General features: G+C 50.5%; 1 protein-coding gene across 1 annotated transcript in view; it reads right to left on the bottom strand.

The window, feature by feature from the left end:
• LOC133361455 (KH homology domain-containing protein 4-like) overlaps positions 1-23,036 on the bottom strand; it is a 28,639-nt gene extending 5,603 nt beyond the window's left edge. Inside the window, 12 exon segments of the mRNA XM_061580371.1 lie at positions 3,519-3,644; positions 4,742-4,935; positions 7,839-7,887; positions 9,444-9,504; positions 10,102-10,313; positions 11,317-11,765; positions 14,730-14,782; positions 16,717-16,796; positions 17,231-17,286; positions 17,289-17,346; positions 18,240-18,399; positions 22,908-23,036. Of these exon segments, the coding sequence (XP_061436355.1) occupies positions 3,519-3,644; positions 4,742-4,935; positions 7,839-7,887; positions 9,444-9,504; positions 10,102-10,313; positions 11,317-11,765; positions 14,730-14,782; positions 16,717-16,796; positions 17,231-17,286; positions 17,289-17,346; positions 18,240-18,399; positions 22,908-22,939 (1,530 nt within the window). The 5' untranslated portion in view covers positions 22,940-23,036.
• Between the last annotated feature and the right edge of the window lie 853 nt (positions 23,037-23,889).

The following is a 23,889-nucleotide window of genomic DNA, read 5'->3' as shown; positions in this document are numbered from 1 at the left end:
TGAGTCTATGGGCAGTGTTGAGTCTATGGGTAGTGTTGAGTCTACGGGTAGTGTTGAGTCTATGGGCAGTGTTGAGTTGATGGGCAGTGTTGAGTTTATGGGAAGTGTTGAGTCTATGGGCAGTGTTGAGTCTATGGGCAGTGTTGAGTCTATGGGTAGTGTTGAGTCTATGGGTAGTGTTAGTCTATGGGCAGTGTTGAGTTGATGGGTAGTGTTGAGTTGAGGGGCAGTGTTAGTCTATGGAAAGTGTTGAGTTGATGAGTAGTGTTGAGTTGAGGGGCATTGTTGAGTCTATGGGTAGTGCTGAGTTGAGGGGTAGTGTTGAGTCTATGGGCAGTGTTGAGTCTACGGGCAGTGTTGAGTCTATGGGCAGTGTTGAGTCTATGGGAAGTGTTGAGTCTATGGGCAGTGTTGAGTCTATGGGTAGTGTTGAGTCTATGGTCAGTGGAGTCTATGGGTAGTGTTGAGTTGAGGGGTAGTGTTGAGTCTATGGGCAGTGTTGAGTCTATGGGTAGTGTTGAGTCTATGGGCAGCGTTGAGTCTATGGGCAGTGTTGAGTCTATGGGAAGTGTTGAGTCTATGGGCAGTGTTGAGTCTATGGGTAGTGTTGAGTCTATGGGAAGTGTTGAGTCTTGGGTAGTGTTGAGTCTATGAGCAGTGTTGAGTCTATGGGTAGTGTTGAGTCTATGGGTAGTGTTAAGTCTATGGGTAGTGTTGAGTCTATGGGCAGTGTTGAATCTATGGGAAGTGTTGAGTCTATGGGCAGTGTTGAGTCTATGGGTAGTGTTGAGTCTATGGGAAGTGTTGAGTCTTGGGTAGTGTTGAGTCTATGGGTAGTGTTGAGTCTATGGGTAGTGTTGAGTCTTGGGTAGTGTTGAGTCTATGGGTAGTGTTGAGTCTATGGGTAGTGTTGAGTCTATGGGTAGTGTTGAGTCTTGGGTAGTGTTGAGTCTAGGGGCATTGTTGAGTCTATGGGTAGTGTTGAGTCTATGGGAAGTGTTGAGTCTTGGGTAGTGTTGAGTCTATGGGTAGTGTTGAGTCTATGGGTAGTGTTGAGTCTTGGGTAGTGTTGAGTCTAGGGGCATTGTTGAGTCTATGGGCAGCGTTGAGTTGAGGGGTAGTGTTGAGTCTAGGGGCATTGTTGAGTCTATGGGTAGTGTTGAGTTGAGGGGTAGTGTTCATCTATGGGTAGAGTCTACGGGGAGTGTTTGATGGGCAGTAAGTGCTTTATACTGAACCTCTTTCGCACTGTACATAGCGAGCACCCCCCCCCCCCACACGAATGGAATCCAAACCACCGATGCCGCCTCCAAACGTGAAATCTATTTGCAGGCGGCTGCGTTCAGCGCTCGTCAGGGAGAGAAAAGCGCGGCGAGACCCGCGACGGAGACTCGTACTCACCGGAGAAAGTGCGTCTACGACGATAAAACACATTACGTCGGAGACCTTGATGCTGCGGCTGCTGCTACGTGAGCAGCGGCGCGCACAAGCAACAAATAAACTCGCTCGTCAACCGTGTGAGACCGTACGTAGCAAAACGTGCCGACCGGAGGAGCGGGATTAGAACCGTTTGGCCTTAAAAAGGCAAAGTAAGTAACAGGCGACGTTTCAGGCAATGGACCTTCTTGGGAGCACGTGCTATGCGCTTGCTATGCAGCAAGGCCCTTGCCCCGAGTGTTGACGACCACAAGTTTCTAAAAAAAAAAATTCTAATGGGGTTTTACTTATCATAATATAATCCAAAAGCCACTTTTGTTATTTTACGTTCGTATTATTTGTTTCATCATGTATATTTTATATATGTTTTTGTTACTTTCAAGGCAGTGTTATTGCCGAATGTAGAGTCGTTGTTACTCTCGACAGCGATAGCGACATCACGCGTACAATCGTGGCAACACAGAAGCAGCACTGGTTGATTTCAGCTGCCGCAAAGACAAAAAATATCCCCACCCTCCCGACAGCCGACACAGACTCTAGGAGCAAGTGCTGTTAGTGAGCGCCTATTAAAGTTGGCACGATGGGGGGGGGGGGGGGGGGGGGGCGGTGTAGACAACACCTCGCCCGGCTGCCTTTGTCTCCCCGGTGTTGATGTCTTACACAACAGACCACGTACCTTTTTAAGGCTGAGTCGAACTAGGGGAAGCCCAGGAGAGATTTGGATAATTGTTATAATAGCTGTGCAATCAACTCCAGATTTACAACGCAATGCGCTAACAACTACACTACCGCTCCACCCACCTCGCCACAACACACTCTCAGTCGTATAAAGATCCCCCATATAATCTTTAACAGACTGTTGGCGCAAGCGCTATTAGCGAGCACCTACGAAGGCTGGTACAGCAGACGAGGGGGTGGGTGGCCAGCACCAGGTTACTCATTTGATGCCGAGTCGACCTAAGGGAGGCCCAGAACCACAACAGGCAAAAACTCTGAATGCAGGTTTCTAAACGTGGAGGGAAAAGCCGGAGGACCCGGAGAAAAATCCACGCCACCACGGGGAGAACACGCAAACTCCAAATATATAGGCTTCAGGGTCGGGATTGAACCCACAACCTCCTGTGTATACAAGGCGAGGCAGTTAAGATCTTGCCAACGCGGTACACATAGCACCAGGAACTCATTTGGATGTATATATGTTGAGCTTCTTTTGCACCGTACGTAGCCACCCATGCTAATCGGACCTTGGGGAGGCCCAGGACCGGTTCAGATAATCATCACTGGTGTTGAACTTGAGCGGGAATCAAACTCGGCTCGCCGGCTTCGTAGCTCAGTGCATCAACCGCTGGGCCACCGCTCCCCCCCCACACATTCGCACAAGCACAGGCAACACGCACTCAAGAGCCACACACTCTGCAGCAACACCGCGTGTCCCACATCGCAGGATGCACTCACACAGCGGGGTTTCCGATCCATGCAGGAGAGAAGAGCCGGGGCAATTCATCGATTAGTCAAATAAAAAGTAACAAAAAAAGGTCACTCCCCCACACATCCTGCCTTGCAAAGGCAGGGAACACCCCTATAAGCCACATCCACCGCCCATCACCTCCCGTCAAGCGGCACATGGGAACAGAGGTGAGACGGTCTTCTTACCTTCCCTCCCCCCCTCCCACCCGCCTATTTTGGCAGCGACACGACCAAGCGGGAGAACGACCGAGGTTCAAATGAAGCGGCTGCCCTGGCTAATACTGCAGCGCTGGCGTACTAACAATAATGTGCCTTTCGCTTCAGAGAACGTTAAAGACCCCGTGACGTCATTCACGAGAGCGGCAACATTTGCGTGCCGGCGTGACGGTCCAATTTTGAAAGAAAAAAAAAAAATCGAATCGCACCGCTAATGACCAAAAACTTGGCAGGACACTGCTGAACAAAGCGTCACTGACAATCAGGGAGGCTTTCCCGGATAAACCAGGCGTCATAGTCGTACTAATAGTAACAAAATAATAATAATAACGATGATGACGACAGTCCTGTGCCCTTGCTGTGGAGAACTGAGCGGGTGGCGCGATGTGGCTAGTTACCTGGTATCCAAGCAGCCTGGACGGGTCGGCCTTGTCAAGCTCTTCCACAAAGCGCCGCTTGCTAGCTGCCACCGTCGCAGCTGGCTGCTGCTGCGTCTGCTGCGCCTGCTGCTGCTGTGGCTGCTGCTGCTGGAACACAGGGATTGGAGAACATATACTCTTAGTCACGTAGGTAACAAAAATGAAATAAAAACTAATAAAAATAAAATAAAAATCACGACGTTTCAGAGGCAACACAAGTCTCCGTCATCAGGTGCGACCGTCACAGCCAGATTTGCTGCAGCAAATAATTTTTTACTGTAGTGCGCACACTACAGTAAAAACATTTTTTGCTGTGGTTGTCCCCACCTGATGACGGAAGCTTGCGTTGCCTCCGAAACGTCGTGATTTAGTTTATTTATTTTTTCACCTACGTGCGTGACTTTACCGAAAGAACCAGAGAATATAAACCCTATTTATAAAAAAATTAGTTTTTTTTTATTTTACCAGCCAAGACCCACCGAGCTATACAGCCACCAATGATAGCGAATCGGAGTGGCTCATCACGTGGAAATTTATAGCAGCCGAATACTCTAAAACGCGTGTTTCTAAACGTGGAGAGCAAAACCGGAGGACCCGGAGAAAAATACACGCGACCACAGAGAAAACACCCAAACTCCAAATATACAGCAGCAGGCGTCAGGGGTCGGGATCGAACCTACCACCTCCTGTACCACCAGGCGAGGCAGATAACATCCATTCTACACAACAAAGACTCATTTCCTGGCAGCGATTTCAGCCGCACCACCTCTACATAACAAAAAGGCTCAGTCCCTTTTACACGCACCTTTACATCATCAGCACCTAGTTTACACAACAAAGGCTCATTCCTAACAGTGTGCTTCAGCCGCACCGAACCTCACAAAAATAATATCCAGGGCCCACCTTGGCTCCTCCCACCCTCAACAAGTATATATACAAGGACCGTTTTCTTGGCATTTCTCTCACTTGATACAGCAGTCGTGCTGTAACGGTTCCACCTGAAGACGGAGGCTTGTGTTGCCTCCGAAACCTCGTGATTTTTATTTTACTTTTATTAAAATTAAATTTTTTACCTACGTGACTTCACCGAAAAAACCTAACAATATGAATCCTTGCAGTCACGAAAGCTTCAAATCTAGAATCCAGCAGGTTGATCGTTCACGGCTTCTGCTGCCGATGAAACAAGCGAGACCGCTAGTTACCTGTACGGGCGGCTGGTACATGGAGGCTGGAGCGGGGTACTGTGCGTACGCCAGTCCTTGCGCATTCGTCGAAGGCGGCTGCGGTGACGGCGTCGGCATGCCGTCAGGGCCCAGCCACGCCGTTCCAACCGGCTGTGCTTGCATGGCAGGGCGGTACATGGACATCCTGCCGTAGTTGTTCATCTGCGAGTAGCCTGCGCGATAGCGGAGACACACGGGGAGAGGTGAAAGGCAGCAGACGACTTCTGTCACATTGTATTTTTGTAACACTTCCGACAGAGGCTGCGTTGGATGGCAGCGCAGCGATAATGCTTGCGACCCGCAAACAAGAAAGGCCTAGAATCTTATTCTTGTGTGGAGATTCTATGTTGCTGCCCCTGTTCTGCAGAGTGTGTGAATGTGCAGTTTGTACATTCTGCCCCTGTTCTGCAGAGTGTGTGTGTGGAGTGCGGTAGTGTAGCAGTTAGCGTGCTGTGCTACGAACCCGCTCAATACCAAGACAAGTGACGATTATCGGAACTAGTTGTGGGCTTTTCCCTCCACATTTAGAAACCTGCATTCATAGTATTTGCCTGCTGTGGTTCTGGGCCTCCCCTAGGTCGACTCGGCATCAAATGAGTACCTGGTGCTGGCCACCCACCCCTTCGTGTGCCGTGCTGGCCTTCATAGGTGCTCGCTAACAGCACTTGCCTCAAGAGTCTGTTAAGGCCATACGGGGGATCTGTCTTGAGAATTTTGTATATTACTGCCCCTGTTCTGCCGATTGTGAGTGATAGTGTGTGGAGTTTGTACACCCTGCTCCTGTTCTACAGAGTGTGTGCGCGAGTATGTGGAGTTATTATGTTCTGCACAGTGAGTGTGATAGTGTGACGAGTCGGTACGTCATCCCTGTGTTCTGCATCAGTTTCATTTATTTGGTATAGGCCTGCGAGCCATTCGGCTCTTGAATTGGGTGCAACCACAACAAACAAAAAACAAGAAAATGAACAAGAAAACATCTTAAAGTGACTATGTGACTATGTGCAAACAGAAAATCCAAGAAAAGACAGCAAAATATTGCAGAAAAAGCACCGTACACCAACGCTGTGTGCAAAAATCCCAGTGGGATGCAAGTTAAACAACAACCACAAGACAACTTAGATTAAGGCCATCAGTCTAGCTACGTACTACAACAAACATGGCCAAACCAAAAAACTTTCGAAATCACCAAAATAAAGCCATAAAAGCAATGTAACAGTGATCATAGGAACTGTGACCGAATTTTTACAATAAACGACATAAACAACATGTACCACCAAACCCTGCAGCCATAGCTGGCTGCATGAGTCACTCCCGCCAAGCTATCTGATTTCCTCCCGTGAATATATTTAACGGGTGTTGCCCATAACATTGCAAAGCTGAAAAATGATCTACAAGTCACTCAATTGGGATGACACATAGCGGCAACACCGTTCCCCCCCTGCCTACTTGGATAAACCTGCAGAATCTTGGGACACAGCGAGGCTTTCCTGGGTAAACATGCAGAATGTTGAGTCAGTTCTGTGTGTACATCTGTAATAGGCAGGCACTAAAACTCTGGCAAAGATAATTTACAATCAGAGGTCGCAAACGGGTTTTGATTCCTTACCCGTACCCGGCCGCACCAGGGTCGCAAATGGGTACCCGTACCCAGCCGGGTACGGGTACCCGTTCCCTGCCCGCACCCTACCCGAAATGAGTGACAAACGGTTACGCACCAGTGACTCACGGCGTACCTGTACCCGGCCGCACCAGGGTCGCAAACGGCTACCCGTACCCGGCTGGGTACGGGTAGCCGGGTATCGGGTACCCGGTTGCGACCTCTGTTTACAATACGAGCACACCTGCAGCTGCTACGAGAGACATGTCCTCTTAAAAACGGGCCACACTGCACCATCGTCTGTAACCTGGAAGGCACTACGGCAGTAATATAAATCACTCCATGTTTTATTATTGACGTTTGACTTGATACGCAACGTTCTACCGACAGCGCAACTGTTCAAAGGTCGATTTCAAAATTGGTCATCAGAATTTTTGTTTATAATCGTGAGCCTTATTTGGCCACATTTTGCAAACAAGTGGAGTCTCCGAATCGTATCTACTCCATCTCTCTCTGACCTCTCCTCTGTGTGTGGCTACGAAGAAACGGAACAAAATCCGGTCGGATCGCGACACGCCCAAAACCCGGTAAAGCAAGTGACGATCCGGTGGCGTTGTAGGTGAGTGTAGTACGTCCACGCCCACGGGTTCAGGGCGGAACAGCTCGGATCACCGCCGTTTGATCTGGGAGGGCAGTATCGGCACGAGCGCCAAAACCTCGCGGCGCTCCACCTTCTAGACCCTCCCCCGCTCGCGCTCGGCTACTCACGGTGAAGTACAAAAGAAAACCGCACTCGCGTGTGACACCACCGCAGCTGCCGCGCGCAGTTTTCAGAGGCGCGAGAAACCGCGGACGATCGTTAAGGGCAGCCAGAACTGGCGCCCCCCCCCCACCCCATTACCTACGCTCTGTGATCCTATATTGAGTATATTTGTTCAACTCCAGTCATGCGTGTGTTCACGCACGTGGGAGAAAACCGGACAACTTAAAGAAAACCCACTCATGTAGGAAGGTGGGGAAGGTGTGACACTCAATCCCTGGGGGGAATTGAACCCACTTGCTGTACTGCCACCATCTCCTGGCAAAGCCCAGTGGGTTTGCAAGTTTTTCACGAATCTGTGTATATGACGGAGCAGCCCTGGCTGCCTCCGCTGGATCACCGGCCACGTGCAGCATCGCCAGCAGCGCCACCTTCACCAACACCGCCGTAGCAACGATAGAACCCGTAATCTTGGTTTTTTTTGCGTTATATCGCATATATATACACACACACACACACACGTGTCGTTAAACCTGCCACCGCCCGACAGCACTTCACCAAAGTAGTAACTAATTAGCACGTTTTGTTTAAGTAATTGGCTATGTGGGGTGCTGGCGGGTTTAACGACACATTGATATTTACGCGATCTACCCAAACAAAAACCTTTATTACGAATATTGGTCACGAAAGGCGATCACGTGTCAAACAGAACTGCTTACCTGCCTGACCGCTCATCGAGTTCTGGTAAGCACTGTACTTGTCATGAACCTGCAGAGACAGACAAAAAACAGAGCAACCCTTCAGAAAGAATTTCGATTTAAAGCTTTCGTGACTGCAGGGATTCATATTCTTGGTTCTTTCGGTAAAGTCACGTAGAAGGGAAACAATAAAATAATATAAATATAAAACAACACAAATTCTCACGACGTTTCGACTGCAACACAAGCAATCATCATCAGGTGTGAGATGCACAGCAAGAAGTCGAGTCAACGTCTTCTGCAAGGAAATGTGGTCTCATTTGCACGCGTGGCCCGGCTCACCAAAATGACAACGGTAAAAAAAATATCCGCTATCTTTGTAAACGTGAGCTGTAGCTAAAACGCTCTCTGCATAATGTTCCCCGAGCCCAAAGGGAATTGGACAGTTGTTCCGATTAGCTAAGCGACAAGCGGGACTGCGGCTCCGTACCCAAACGTAACCACAAATCGTGACAATTACCGGCGTTACGATTAACTTTGCGATAGCTGAAGCAGTCCCGAGGGGCAAAAAAAAATCTGCACTGGCCGGCGTGATAATGTACGGTCAGTCAGTTTATTTCAGGTTAAACACCCTAGGCGATGGAGGGTTTTTTTTATCAATGGTCACATGGGAAGGGAGGGTTTGCAGAAGGGGGGGTGCATCGACCAAAAACAGATTTTTAAAAAATAAACGTGATGACTAAGTAATAAACAAACTAGAACTATGTACAATGTAACTCTAAGCTATGCAAAATAACCACGATATTCATGGCATGAGTGAGAGGAAACCCACGTATGGCATTTCCATTTATAACAATAAGGAGACCAACTACATTTGCTGTGTGGAATATAACCCCATGACCTGCACAGGGAAAGAAAAGACTCCTTCCCCGAACAGTTGCACCAGCACGAGAGTGGCTTTCAAGTTAAATCAAGCTACGTGATGTCATCCGTAGAATCAAAGATGATTCCAATCGGGAACACGCTGCGATTAAATCACTGCAATCACTCCGATGGCAAATGATAATTAACACATTCCTGCGGAGGGAGCTGGTAGGAACGTTGGGTTGCTCGGTCAATGGCCAGGGTCAACGGCGGCGTGGTGTATTCCGCAAATATGCCCGACTGTGAGGGCGGGCACAAGCCGGCGTGAGTAGGTTAAACGTTGCGTTTTATAAGGGCATCACAGGGTGACCAGCCCCTCCTCCCCACCCTCCCCACCCCCTCCCCAACCAGCCCCACCCTCCCCTCTCCACCCAGCCCCACCCCTCACATTGTTGGGTGCACGACGGACGGACACAATAATCCCCTGTGGGCTGGTGGAACCAGGAGGTTCCTACCAGTATCAAGCTACGTGATGTCATCCGTAGAATCAAAGATGATTCCAATCGGGAACACGCTGCGATTAAATCACTGCACGCGCAGTTGTGGAAAATCTATTCTCCGATGGCAAATGATAATTAAAAATAAGGTGACTACACCTTTGATTCAAATTGCGCTGGGTTATTTCATCGCGGCTTATTCAGGCGGAGCCCGGCGATCGACACCGAGCGCTGTGCATGTCGCACCCCTTGAACGACCACTCACCGTCTGGAGTAAATCCTCGCAGAGTTTTCTCGCCAAAGCCAGCTTCTCTGGTCTGGGGTGGCTGGGAATAACAGATTTTTCAAGGCAGGTTTAGATACGGCCAGTGGCTGGACAAAACGAGTAAGACCCCTTCATCATCATCATTATTTTTTTGCGTGTTTCGCATATCGTTACATCTGAAAGCAAATGAAACATGATATAACGTATCAACGGCATGCCCACATATCTACAAACAGCTAATTACTCGACACAAAAGAGAAACACGTAGGGAAACAAAGAAAGAAACAGATCCCCCGTATAGCCTTCACAGACTGTTGGGGCAAGTGCTGTAGCGAGCACCTCTCAGAAAGACCCACACACACGGACATCCCCACAAAGGCAGACACCCACCCACCCACCCACCCACGCACCCACGCACCCACGCACCCACGCACCCACCCACCCACCCACCCACGCACCCACCCACCCACCCACCCACCCACCCACCCACGCACCCACTCACCCACGCACCCACCCACCCACCCACGCACCCACGCACCCACCCACCCACGCACCCACCCACCCACCCACGCACCCACCCACCCACGCACCCACCCACGCACCCACCCACGCACCCACCCACCCACGCACGCACCCACCCACGCACCCACCCACGCACCTGATGTAAATGTAGAGCGGCTCGAAGGCCTCGCGGCCGGACGCGTGCTCCATGTAGCCCGAGCTGCGGCCCCGCAGGTGAACCTTGGCGCCGGTCTCGCGCACGATGTGCTGCAGGTAGGAGCCGCCGGGGCCCTCCAAGGAGGCCTTGAGGCCAAAGGCGGGATCGGCGTGCTCCAGCCCCACAAACACCTTCTCCTGCACATAGTGCATCTGCAAGGGAGCGTTGCGGAGCCGGTGACGACCGAGTGCGTGCGGGAGAGCGGGCACACGATGGTACCCGTGGCAAGTCACCATCGCGGACCTCGCAATCTTTTATTTACATTAACCTTTTGTGTAACGATTCACGAGACCGTTACAATAGTTCGCGTGTCCCCCTCCCGCCCCCCCCATCGCACAAAGCCGACCCTACGCGACTGGCATAATGTCACGACGGACCTCCGCGAGACCTGGCAACGGGAGACCGTGGCCAGAAGATGATGAGGACGACAACGATGATGAGAATGATATTCTATTTATTCTTACATATGTAGTGACAATAGAGCCTGCATGCGGTGCGAGGGAGACTAGTAGTGGCCACGGGAGGTAATGACGGGGGTATCAGTTGTGAGTGCGTAGGGACTGGTGACTACGGAAATGTTCGAGAAGGGAGCGTGGTCAGGTGACGGAAGAGGGCGGTGGAGTCTGTGGGTGGAGCGAGCGTCCAGAGTCAGCGAGAATGATCGAGAAGGGGGGCGTGACCTCGTGTCGGTGTACAAGGGAGATGTACGGGAGACTTGGGGCTGTTGCAATGGGCGTCTCTCCACCTGATTATCAAGTGAACGGGTCTTCAATCAAGTTCCATCTCAAGAGAAGTGTGACAAGTCGTCACTACACATACGATGGCAATATGTTCAGGAACTAAATGCCCAACGTTGAGATCGGCTGGTCAGGACGAGAGGTCCTCAGGAGAGTTTGTGTAGTTCTGCTGCTCCCCCTTCGTTGACGCGGCGTAGAGACGTTGCGCTCCTCACAGCCGACCAGTCACGCGTTTTAAATATCACCAACACTGATAAACTAATTTTTTGTGAATTGCTTTTCGTATTTAGTTTGTTGTTCATGCAACCACTGGGATAGGGCACATGCAAACTCCAAATACACAGCAGGCGCTAGGGTCGTGATCGAACCCACGACCTCCTGAAAACCAGGCGAGGCAGTGAACATCTGGCTCACGTACTCCGGGCTGCAGCTGAGCGAGCGGTGCGGACATGCGGAAGCCGGACGGCGGTGCCGAGTAACTCGCCGGCGGGGCGAACGCATTCCCCGTCGGGTGGGAGTACGCAACCGGCGCCGCCTGCGGCACCACCGGCATCGGCGGCTGGTGGTAGGCGGGCGCCGGATGGTATGCAGGCGCCGGAGTCTTGACCGCGGCGGGCGACGCAAAGCCGACGGTCGGCAGCGGCGCCGGCGCCGGCGCGTACAGCATCCCGGACGTCGCCCCCGCCGTCATCGCCGCGGCCGGCGGGTACGTGGGCACAGCTTCGGCCGCGAAGCCGCACGGGGGGGGCGGCGGTTGGGAGGTCGTGCCGATGCCGGCGACGCCGGGGTCGGACAGGGACACGCGCTCGTACAGGCCGTTCCCGCGCACCCACGCGTCGATCTTATCGTTGATCATCCGCACGGCCACTGCGGGACGGCAAGGAAAACAAAAACAAGACGAGATGAGATCCGATCTGAATGCCGGCGAGTTCAGCTCGGCGAGGAATTTTAATCTGTGCTAACCGCCGCACTACCCCATGGGCACACACACTCGTACACACGCACACACATGCGCACACACACGCCGTCAGTCGCCGCCACCACCACCACCACGCGCCGGTGCGAGACAGTGTACGGCGTTCGGAGAGCGACCGGTGAAACGTCGCAACTCTGTGCGGACTCCTCTCACGATCCATCGGATGGGCGTCGGGAGTTGCTCGAAGGAGAGCGCTCGCACTGCGCTAACGAACTCGGCGACGAGAGTTCGACTCCAGCTCATGGTCAACACGGCTTACGATGATCTAAACCGCTCCTGGGCCTGCCCTCAAACGAGCGCTTGGTGCGGTGTGTAAATATTGCCACGGGGGAGACGATGCCGACCGCGTGTGGTGTTGATCACCCGGCCCCCCTCGTGTGCCATGTCGGCTTTCACACATGTTGCCAACAAGGCTATACCGGGGATTTTTTGTCTCGTCATTTGTGCATATGTAAATGTATAATCGGTCAGAGCGGTATAATGTAAACCAATTGAATACGTTAGTGTAAACACACATTGGTATGCTGCTGCTACTCTATTGTAACACTTTCCAACTAAGACCAAGAGTGTGAATGCATTGAGAAAAAAACTGGACCGTTTTGAGCAAAGTATTGCCCAGTAGAAAACCAAAGCAAAAAAACATTTAAAAGTATACTAAACTATTATTCATAATGTAGTAGTTAGTGTTAGTTTTCAGAGGGGGGCCCCACTTTCGACGAAAAGACATCATCAGTGCGAGGGCCGCCACACCGCCTACACAAGTGGTGTTTTCACATTTGTGTACTGTCGGGGGGGGGGGGGGGGTCACGTCATGGGCCTCACTAAAGGCCCCCAGGGGCCCGTTAGTGGTGGCCCCGGACCTCGCAAATGCAGAACACTGATGTAGCACACTCGGTATTCGCGCCACTCGTCGTTGAGCGCAGGGCGATCGTCACCAAGGAAAGGGGCGCGATGTCTCATGGTCACGGCCTCAGTCACATGACCTCACGGCCACCGCCTCACGGTCACGAGCTCTCGGTCACGGCCTCAAGGTCACGGCCTCAAGGTCACGGCCTCAAGGTCACGGCCTCAAGGTCACGGCCTCAAGGTCACAGTCACAGTCCGCAGCGGTTTCGGTAGGGGAGGGGGGCGAGATGAATCCGCGTGTAATCCCAGGAGTAAATTTTGCAGGCCCATTTTCAAATTGAGCAAACGCGGAGGCCGCGATGCCGGTACGCACCGGCATTGCGCAGCGCTGTAGGTGAGTGTCAGTGCGCTGTAGGTGAGTGTCAGTGCACCAAACCCACGGACTCAGGGTGTGAGGCATCTCGTGTCACCGCCGTTGTTTGATCTGGGAGGGCAGTATCGGCAGGAGCGCCAAAACCTCACGGCGCTCCACCTTCTAGACCCTCCTCACCCCCCCCCCCCCCCATAGGCCGATTTCCCGCCGATAAAAAGTTTGTCACAAGCGCAATAGCCATCAATAAACGAAAAGCCAACACTTGGTAATGCAGGAGGGTCGTGTGTTCGATCCCGACCCTGACGCCTGCTGTGTATTTGGAGTTTGCGTGTCTCTCTCTCCATCATTATCATCATCACGGTGGCTAGGAGATGTTAACTACCTCGCCTGGTCTACAGGTCGTGTGTTCGATCCCGACCCGGACGCCTGCTGCTGTATATTTGGAGTTTGCGTGTCTCTCTCTCATCATCATCACGGTGGCTAGGAGATGTTAACTACCTCGCCTGGTCTACAGGAGGTCGTGTGTTCGATCCCGACCCGGATGCCTGCTGCTGTATATTTGGAGTTTGCGTGTCTCTCTCTCATCATCATCACTGTGGCTCGGAGATGTTAACTACCTCGCCTGGTATACAGGAGGTCGTGTGTTCGATCCCGACCCTGACGCCTGCTGCTGTATATTTGGAGTTTGCGTGTCTGTCTCTCTCTCTCTCCGTGGTCATGTGGATTTTTCTCCGGGCCCTTCCGTTTTATCCCTCCACATTTTAAATCAACATCACCAAGGGTTTAGAGTAATGTGCCTGCTATATATGTCCACACGACGATAAGCCACTTCGTCGAGTCACCATTTGTGATCGCCAGGTTTATTCGGTAGCTGTACGGCCTTACCTGGTAAAAATAAAAAAATGCTGCTCCCCAATGCGTCTCTTACTTTTTTTCATTTTTAAAAACACGATTGCCGAGCGCGGGCCCAAAAAAATGTCAAGCGGCCAGCATCGAACCGCGCCGTCGAAGACAAAACGAATTAACTTGCGCCGATACATTTTTTTTTTGGTCGGGTGGTGGAGGGCTTCACGTTTCTGACACGACTACGCCGAGACGACCTCACAACTAAAGAAATAAATTGTGAACCGTCACGTCGGTCGTGAAAAACTACGTACGAGATTAAGCGCTATCAAAGTGGTGGGGTAATAAGGGTTAATACTGATTTAAAGCTTTCGTGACTGCAGGGATTCATATTCTTGGTTCTTTCGGAAAAAGTCACGTAGAAGGGAAATAATAAAAAAATATGTATAAAACAATAAAAAATCTCACGAAGTTTCGACTGCAACACAAGCAATCATCATCAGGTGTGAAAATTTTCTTGCTGTGGATTTCACACCTGATGACGATTGCTCGTGTTGCAGTCGAAACGTCGTGAGAATTTATTTTATTTTATTATTTCCCTTCTAAGGGTTAACACGTTATTTGAAATGACCAAGGTTATTATTATTTCAAAAGCTTGGGGAAAGAAACGACGGGGCAGCATTACAAATGGGGAGCAAGTGTGGGGGTGAAACAGTGCAGACGGGGCTACATCCCAATAGCACGGTTGGCTACATGCAGTGCGAAAGAAGTTGACATGCATTCTGGTACTCACAGCTCACACTATCCGCGCCGCTCCCCTTGATATGAAGGTGAAGTGGCTGGTCACTGTCAACAAATGAACGATTTGCACAAAATTAAAACACAAACCTCAAGTTGAACCAATTAAACAGGCTTCATGGTCACACTTATGTCCGAGCAGATGATCAAGGTAAGGTAAAAGTGTAAAAACAACGAGCATACCTTTACCTTACCACAATACAATCACTCTACCCTACCTTTTACCCTTTAGCAGGTAAGGTAAAAAGCAACGAGCCTACCTCTTTTACCCTACCCTTTACCCTTACCCCTTGGCATGTCGACACCTTTACCCGGTAAAAAGGGTACAATTACCTTTCCTTGCCGAGGCCTAGGTCAAGGCTAGAGAGAGAGAGAGCCCAAACAGCAGCAGGTGTATTGCCGAGCGCACGTGTTCAGCCCATTTCATGCAACGGATGCTTTGTGCGTTTAGTTTGCTGTCCCTTGCCCCCCCCCCGCACCTCCGATTAGCACGGTCGGCTAAGTACGGGGTGTGAAACAAGTGCAAGGAATATACAACAGGCGTGTTCAGAACTGCTCGTGGTGCACACGCACAAAGCAGCACTGAATTTCGATTTAAAGCTTCTTTCGTGACTGCAGGGATTCATCTTCTTGGTTCTTTCGGTAAAGTCAGGTAGAAGAAAAATAATAAAATAATAAAAATAAAACATAATAAAATAATTCTCACGACGTTTCGGCCACAACGCAAGCAGCCGTCCTCAGGTGAAGAACAGGTCTGTCGGGGAGACAGCGTCTGAATGTCTCCCCGACAGACCTGGTCTTCACCTGAGGACGGCTGCTTGCGTTGTGGTCGAAACGTCGTGAGAATTTTTTTATTATGTTTTATTTTTATTATTTTATTACTTCCCTTCTACGCGACTTTACCGAAAGAACCAAGAAAAAGCAGCACTGCTCCATGACTCCGCATGAGCAAAGCCATCCCCCTAACAGATGCCGCGTGTATCCTGCACCACCGATAAAAGAACCACGGCCCTCAGGAAAGGGGCATCAACCTCGTTTGTACGGCATTGTTCTTCATTAGCGCATGTTTAGCATTAGAACATCGTCTGTAAAATTCACACGCGATGAATTCTTACACGCGCAAGGTATAGCGTGAACAATGATCGATGTTTATTGATGATTCAATGTGAAGGACGCTGCTCATGTGGCGGTCAACAAAGCCTTCATTACAGAGGTCGCAAACGGGTTTTGATTCCTTACCCGTACCCGGCCGCACCAGGGTCGCAAACGGGTACCCGTACCCTACCCGATACCCGGCTACCCGTACCCGGCCGGGTATCGGGTAGGGTACAAGTATTGGGTACCCGATTGCGACCTCTGGGATGAAGCTATGTTGCAGGCGCGGGTGGGTTGATTCTAGGAACTTGAATTGTGTGAAGAAACAAGACGTTGGGAAATGAGTGACAACGGTTACTCACCAGTGACTCACGGGCCTACCCGTACCCGGCCGCACCAGGGTCGCAAACGGGTACCCGTACCCAGCCGGGTACGGGTAGCCGGGTATCGGGTAGGGTACGGGTATCGGGTACCCGATTGCAACCTCTGCTTCATTATTGAAGACTCATGGGTAACACAACAGGTGACATAGCAGGTAACACAGCAGGTAACCAAGGCAAAGATCCCCCCCCCGTATAGCCTTCACAAACTGTAGGGGCAAGTGCCGTTAAGCGAGCACCTACGAAGAGGGGTGGGGGCGGCCAGCACCACGATCAGCCGCCTTTGTCTCCCCAGTAGCGACGATATTTACTACACACCGCACTCACAATCCACACAAGCTCACACCGACGCTCTGTCGAACACGGGAAGAGAACTTACAACCGCCACACAGAAAGCCGCCAGATTCGGTAATCGAACCTGGGCCCTTCTTGCTGCAAGGAACAAGCGTTACCACGAAGCTCCCGTGCAGCCCTATGAGCAAGTTCATTATTAAGTAGCCAACTTACTCGGGAGAAGCCACTGCCTTTTCCTCCAGAGTCATATAGCGCCCTCTGGTTGACACCACTGTGCCCGTCTGCTTACTTATCTGCAAATACAAGAGACAAGTTTCGATTTAAAGCTTTCGTGACTGCAGGGATTCATCTTTTCTTGGTTCTTTCGGTAAAGTCACGTAGAAGGGAAATAATAAAATAATACAATTTTTTATTAAATTCTCACGACGTTTTGGCCACAACACAAGCAGCCGTTCCTCAGGTGAAGACAGAGTTGTGTGAAAGACAGCGCTCCAATGAACACTGCTAAGCTTGGCAGCGTATTTTACGCTGGGTGGGAGGAGAAGATCGCCTTGACAAAGGAGTTTACATATCAACAGAAGAATGTAGCATTGAATAAGCCGTGTTAATGTGAGAGAATTAGCAGGATGTTAAAGTCAAAAATTAGCATGTAACCATTTTATTATGTTGTATTTTTATTTTATTATTTCCCTTCTACGTGACTTTACATCATTGTCGTCGTTAGTACCTCCTCCTGCACTTGCACGAGGGTGATCTTGTTGCGACTTGCGGCAGGGATGTCGTGATGTCCAGGTTGACCTGCACCTTCTCATGGGACGACTTCGTCATTCCAGGAATAACCTGCTGCTCACACAAAGACAAAGATCCCCCGTATAGCCTTTAACAGACTGTTGGGGCAAGTGTCGTTCGGGAGCACACATGAAGGCTGGAACGGTACGAGGGGGTTGGTGGCCAGCACCACGCCCGACCGCCCTTGTTGTCTTTAGTGGGGATGTTTACACACCGCACCAGGTACTCATTTGAGGCTGAGTCGACCTAGGGAAGGCCCAGGAGCGGTTCAGATATTCGTCAATGGCGTTGGCCGTGAGCGGGAATCGAACCAGGGTCGCCGGGTTCGTAGCGCAGCGCTCTAACCGCTCCCCATGCGCACAAGCGCACACACGCCGTCAGTGGCCATCACTACACGCCAGAGGTCGCAACCGGGTACCCGATACCCTACCCGATACCCGGCTAACCGTACCCGACCGGGTACGGGTACCCGTTTGCGACCCTGGTGCGGCCGGGTACGGGTAGGCCGTGAGTCACTGGTGAGTCACCGTTTGTAACTCATTTCCCAACGTCTTGTCTCTTCTCACAATTCAAGTTCCTAGAATCAACCCACCCACGCCTGCAACATGGCTTCATCCCAGAGGTCGCAATCAGGTACCGATACCCGTAGCCTACCCGTACCCGGCCGGGTACGGGTAGAGTACCCGTTTGCGACCCTGGTGCGGCTGGGTACGGGTAAGGAATCAAAACCCGTTTGCGACCTCTGCTACACGCTGGTGCGAGACATTGTGTTCTCCTATAATGTGGAAGTTGTGTTCCTGAAGACTAGCACGCGACCTAACCCAAAAGAAACCTGTATTACGGATAGTGGTCACAAAAGCCTACGTGTTGAAGTGGCCTGATTGATCGTGGGCTAAGAATGACGGTGACGATGATGACGACAAAGACGTTGTGGCTGGAGCCCGCACCGTGTCGTTGCCGGTCTTCACGTTCACGTTGGCGGGCGCCTTGAGCTTCCCCCGGGCCACCAGCATGTTGTTGATGCGCGCCGCAGCGGCGGCGGCGGCCTCCAGCGCACACGGGACCCGATCATCGCTGGTACCCGCCTCGTCCCACTTGCTCCGCCGCCTGCATCCCACCACCACGCACAACGCGGAGAGCCACCGTCAAAACATATTACACTACTATAAAGTCCATAACCAAGGGTTTTTTTGGGTTAGATGGCGGAAATATAAATGTGTCATTAAACTCGTCGCTGCCTGCCACAGACAATTCATAATCAGAGTATTTATTCATATAAAGCCCTTTTTCTCAGATGTCCAGTAGACGCGGGTCAGATTTTTTTTCCGTAATGGTTTGTCGCGTAAACAAGACGTGCCAATTAGTTACTGTCTTCTTGGTTCTTTCGGTAAAGTCACGTAGAAGGGAAATAATAAAATAATAAAATAAAACATAATAAAATACAATTCTCACGACGTTTCGGCCACAACGCAAGCAGCCGTCCTCAGGTGAAGAACAGGTCTGTCGGAAAGACAGCGTCTGAATGAGCACCACCACGCTTGGCAGCGTATATTTAAGCTGGGTTTGCTTGGGATACGACGCGCTTGCTCGAACTTGTATGGGTCGGGATGAGTCTCCGCGTACACAATACTGTTACGGCTCTAACAAGCCGTAACAGTATTGTGTGGGATGACCAGACAATGTCACACTTCAGGAACATTCTTAGAAGCAAAAACAAACTTCAGTGGACAGGTTTTTAGTAAAACTCAAACCTGGTGAGCCTCAACCAGGTCCAAGTCAAGAAAAGACAGAAAAAAGAAAAACCCCAGAATTTCAGCTTCCTGAAGTTTTAATGGAAGGATATACGTAATTTTCGGTATAAGTCCTACCTTCTGGAACGAATTCACGACGTATACCGCGATACCACTATATTATCAGAGCACGTTTATTTAGATGTTTTGCCACAAGTATGTGCGATGCCTTGCAATACGCGCGTCGATTTGGTGTTTGAACATCTTAACACCTCCTGGTTTATCGGCAAAAAGGGTGAAGCCTATTCTTATTCTTTCACCATTTTTATCCTTCCAAAAATTTCCCACAGATACAGGATATATTTTACTGGTAGGAACCACCTGGTTACACCAGCCCACAGGGGATATTTGTGTCCGTCCATCGTGCAGGGAGGGGCTGGGTGGGGAGGGAGGGGGCTGGGTCGGGAGGGGCTGGCCACCCCGTGGTGCCCTTATAAAACTCAACGTTTAATCTACTCACGCCGGCTTGTGCCCGCCCTCACAGTCGGCCATATTTGCGGAATACACCACGCCGCCGTTGACCCTGGCCATTGACCGAGCAACCCAACGCTCCTACCAGCTCCCTCCGCAGGAATGTGTTTGCTTTGTGACCAAAAAACTAGAAAGCCCCTTGGGTTGGATTCACCTTTCTGTGTGACGTTTTAACAGTCTCAAACTGTTCTAACATGGCTTTCCTCCCACAGATAAAACATTTTACAGCATAAGCACACACTGTAACTGGCATTAGCCAAGCAACATCTTGATGCTGAGAAGTAACCTTACAAATAACCCATGGCAGTACACAACTCGAAATAATCATTAGCGTTGTTGTGGAAAACAGTATACTGCTCCATATCCGTATCTTGAAATAAAAACATCTTACAACACATCATCCACGTGGCCGTCTGGGAGTGTATAATTTCGGCAGCATTGATTAGACACAAGCAACTATGGAGAAGTTACGACATTCAGTGTTTCGTCAGCAGTCTAATACATCAATGCTGGTGAACTGCTGATCTTACCTGGCATGGACCGTACCTTTGTGACAACGATACTAAATTATATTATCATACCTGTCAACCCTTATCAGTGCCTACCTTATCACAGACCAATTCAGACCTTATTGGTCACCCCGTGCGCCGTATGGACCTGAAAATTAAATTTTCCTGTACAAAAATACAGATAAAGCGTAGGGTTGACAGCTACGTATTACACATAACTCAAAACTATCATTACTGTCGCTGTGGAAAATATAAATGCGGATATGACACATCAATATCGAATCCCCACTTAAGACTTTGCAGGACCCTTTCGAAATAATTGAGGCTTTAAAGGCTTTCCTTGGTAGACACGTGTCATCATAGATTATGGTACACGTGTATTCTATTCTTGCGCCTGGCAATGTGTCAGTAAGCTAAATGTGTACCCATCACTCACTTCTGATGTTATTCGTTCGTGGGTGTAGTTACATTACAACGTAACTACACAGTACAGGACATGTAGCTCTAACAGGCCCTGTTGTCAATCCACTGCTGGATAGGGGTCTCCCCCACGCCTCTGTGGGACCGTGGTGGCTTGATGGACCAGCATAGCCACTGGGGGGCTGCACTTTTACATAATCTAGATTGAAAACGAATTTATTTGGAACAACTTTTTGTGTTTAGTTTGTTGTCACACACCCCCCCGCACGTCCGATTAGCGCAGTTGGTTATGTACGGTGCGAAAGAAGTTCAACGTACCCTCACAGAGACCCACAGCCTCACACAGGGACCCACAGCCTCACACAGGGACCCACAGCCTCACATAGAAACCCACAGACTCACACAGGGACCCACAGACTCACACAGGGACCCACAGCCTCACACAGGGACCCACAGCCTCACACAGGGACCCACAGACTCACACAGAAACCACAGACTCACACAGGGACCCACAGCCTCACACAGGGACCCACAGCCTCACACAGGGACCCACAGCCTCACACAGAAACCCACGACTCACATAGAGACCCACAGCCCCACAGAGAGACCCACAGCCTCACAGAGACCCACAGACTCACACAGAGACCCACAGATTCACACAGGGACCCACAGCCTCAACAGAGAGACCCACAGACTCACACAGAGACCCACAGATTCACACAGGGGACCCACAGCCTCACAGAGAGACCCACAGACTCACAGAGACCCACAGATTCACACAGGGACCCACAACCTCAGAGACCCACAGACTCACACAGAGACCCACAGACTTACACAGAGACCCACAGACTCACACAGAGACCCACAGACTCACACAGACGACCCACAGCCTCACAGAGACTCACACAGAGACCCACAACATCACACAGAGACCCACAGACACACACAGAGACCCATAGACTCACAGAGACTCATAGTTTGTTGCCCTTCCCCCCGAACGTCCCATTACATACACACACACACACTCATGAATATAAGACAATAATAATGTAGAAATAATATGTAGCTATTGAACATTTAAATCGTAAGATGTGGATACAACAACAGTGGAGAAGTAGGGGGGAGCTCATCACACAACACGGAACACTACACTACATACACAAACACACACACTCATGAATATAAGACAACAATAATGTAGAAATAATAAAAATGAAGCTATTGAACATTTAAACGCAAGGTATAGATACAACACGAGTTGAGAAGTCGGGGGTGAGATCGTCACAACACGGAACACTACACTACATAAACACACACACACACTTATGAATATACGACAATAATAATGTAGAAAGAATAAAATGTAGCTATTGAACATTTAAATAGTAAGCCGTGGTGGATACAACAGTTGAGAAGTAAGGGGAGCTCACACAACACGGAATACTACATACACAAACACTCATGAATATAAGACAATAATAATGTAGAAAGAATAATAATGAAGCTATTGAACATTTAAATTGCAAGGTCGGGTGGATACAATACGAGTTGAGAAGTAGGGAGGAACTCATCACACAACACGGAACACTGCACTACATATACACACACTTATGAATATAAGACAATAAGAATGTAGAAAGAATAAAAATGTAGAAAGAAAAAAAAATTTAGCTATTGAGCATTTAAATCGCAAGACGTGGTGGATTCAATAACAGTTAAGAAGTAGGGGGGGGAGATCGTCACACAACACGGAACACTACACTACATACACAAACACACACACTCATGAATATAAGACAACAATAATGTAGAAAGAACATTTAAATCTTAAGATGTGTGGATACAACAACAACAGCAGTTCCGGGTGTAAAAGTGAAACTTAAAATGGCGAAGCCGTTGTCACCACCAACGACTTCTCGCACAAACTCCACTAAAACCTCCCCTCGCGTCTCTCTAAAATTACACAAACACATTCATTACACACATTTAATCGTCGCGTTACCACGCGCCAAATTACGACACGAAGGGAAAGATTAATTAAAAGAATAGCGACATCGGTGGGGGAGCCGAGGTAGGCGATTGATGGTGAGGAGAGGGGGGGGGAGGGTTGCAAGGCCGCGAAACCTCCGCGGAGACGGAGCGACGGAATCTCTTCGCGTTTTGCTTCTACGCCGGAGCCGAATAAGATCGTTAACAACACACAACACAACACAAACACACACGCAACGTACGTGTGTTACACATCCATCCAGCAGCGAACGGACCACGACTAAATCACCTCAAAGCCTAAGGCCTACACGAGAGAAGCCTAAGGCCTACACGCTTGAAGCCTTCGGCCTTCCGCTTTCTCAACACAAATTCTCACCTCCTCGGCAAATGCTCACGACAACACAAACAAAACAAATCGAGCACGCAGGCTACTCACGCGGGTCTCAGCGAAGCCACCTCCGTGCTCATCTCCCTCACGCACGACGCGTCCAGAGTACAGAGGGCCGACTTCGTTCGCGCCCTTTGTCCGTCGGCCAAATATCCCTGTGGCCCAACGAGGCGTATGACGTCACGGCGGCGGCAAGGGCGGCAGTGACGTCATCGTGTTTGGTAGGGCGTGACGTCATGTATCCCGCACGCGAAGAAGCCGTTGAGGGCGGGTGCAAGACCCCCGCCAGGGAGACTGTGTGAGTCTGTGGGTGTGTCTGTGTGGGTCTGTGTGTGTCTGTGTGTGTGTCTGTGTGAGTCTGTGTGTGTCTGTGTGTGTGTCTGTGTGAGTCTGTGTGTGTGTCTGTGTGGGTCTGTGTGAGTCTGTGTGAGTCTGTGTGTGTCTGTGGTGTGTCTGTGTGAGTCTGTGTGCGTCTGTGTGTGAGTCTGTGTGTGTCTGTGTCCGGCAAAACAACCTCCTACCTCCTCGCGGTGCCGGACGGGCAACACTGTCGTGGGCAGTGCTGTGGGGGGAGGGCCAATGCCCATTGGCCTCTCCCCTCATGGCGTCTGTGACCACCACAGTGGCTAAACGGGGGCTCTGGACGGGTGTGAGGGGCTGGTAACCCCTCCACCTTCAATTCATTACCACTAAACCACGAATTAAACATAAACCTGTAACAAATAAGCTTGTGCCGGAGGCCCCGGGGGGTCAGGTTATGACGTCTCCTGGCCAAACCCCATTTGGCGGAGCCAGGAGATTGAATTTTCCCTCGGGGCTCCTCCAGAAACAACAAAAAACCATTGCGGATGGCCACGTGGAATGTTCGAACGCTCACTGCGGAGGAGAGGCTGCCACTCCTCTGTCGGGAGCTGGACCGGTACCGCCTGGATCTCTGTGGCATTCAGGAGGTCCGGTGGACCGGTTCTGGCTCCTGCCACCATGAGGGGTGGACAGTCCTCTACTCGGGGCAGGAGACTGCCAAACAACA

This window comes from Lethenteron reissneri, unplaced genomic scaffold (assembly GCF_015708825.2).
Source record: "Lethenteron reissneri isolate LAM-NWPU_2019-01 unplaced genomic scaffold, ASM1570882v1 scaffold_1079, whole genome shotgun sequence".
NCBI lineage: Eukaryota > Metazoa > Chordata > Hyperoartia > Petromyzontiformes > Petromyzontidae > Lethenteron > Lethenteron reissneri.
The sequence above is the reverse complement of the archived record's forward strand: the minus strand, read 5'-3'. Positions and strand labels throughout refer to the sequence as shown.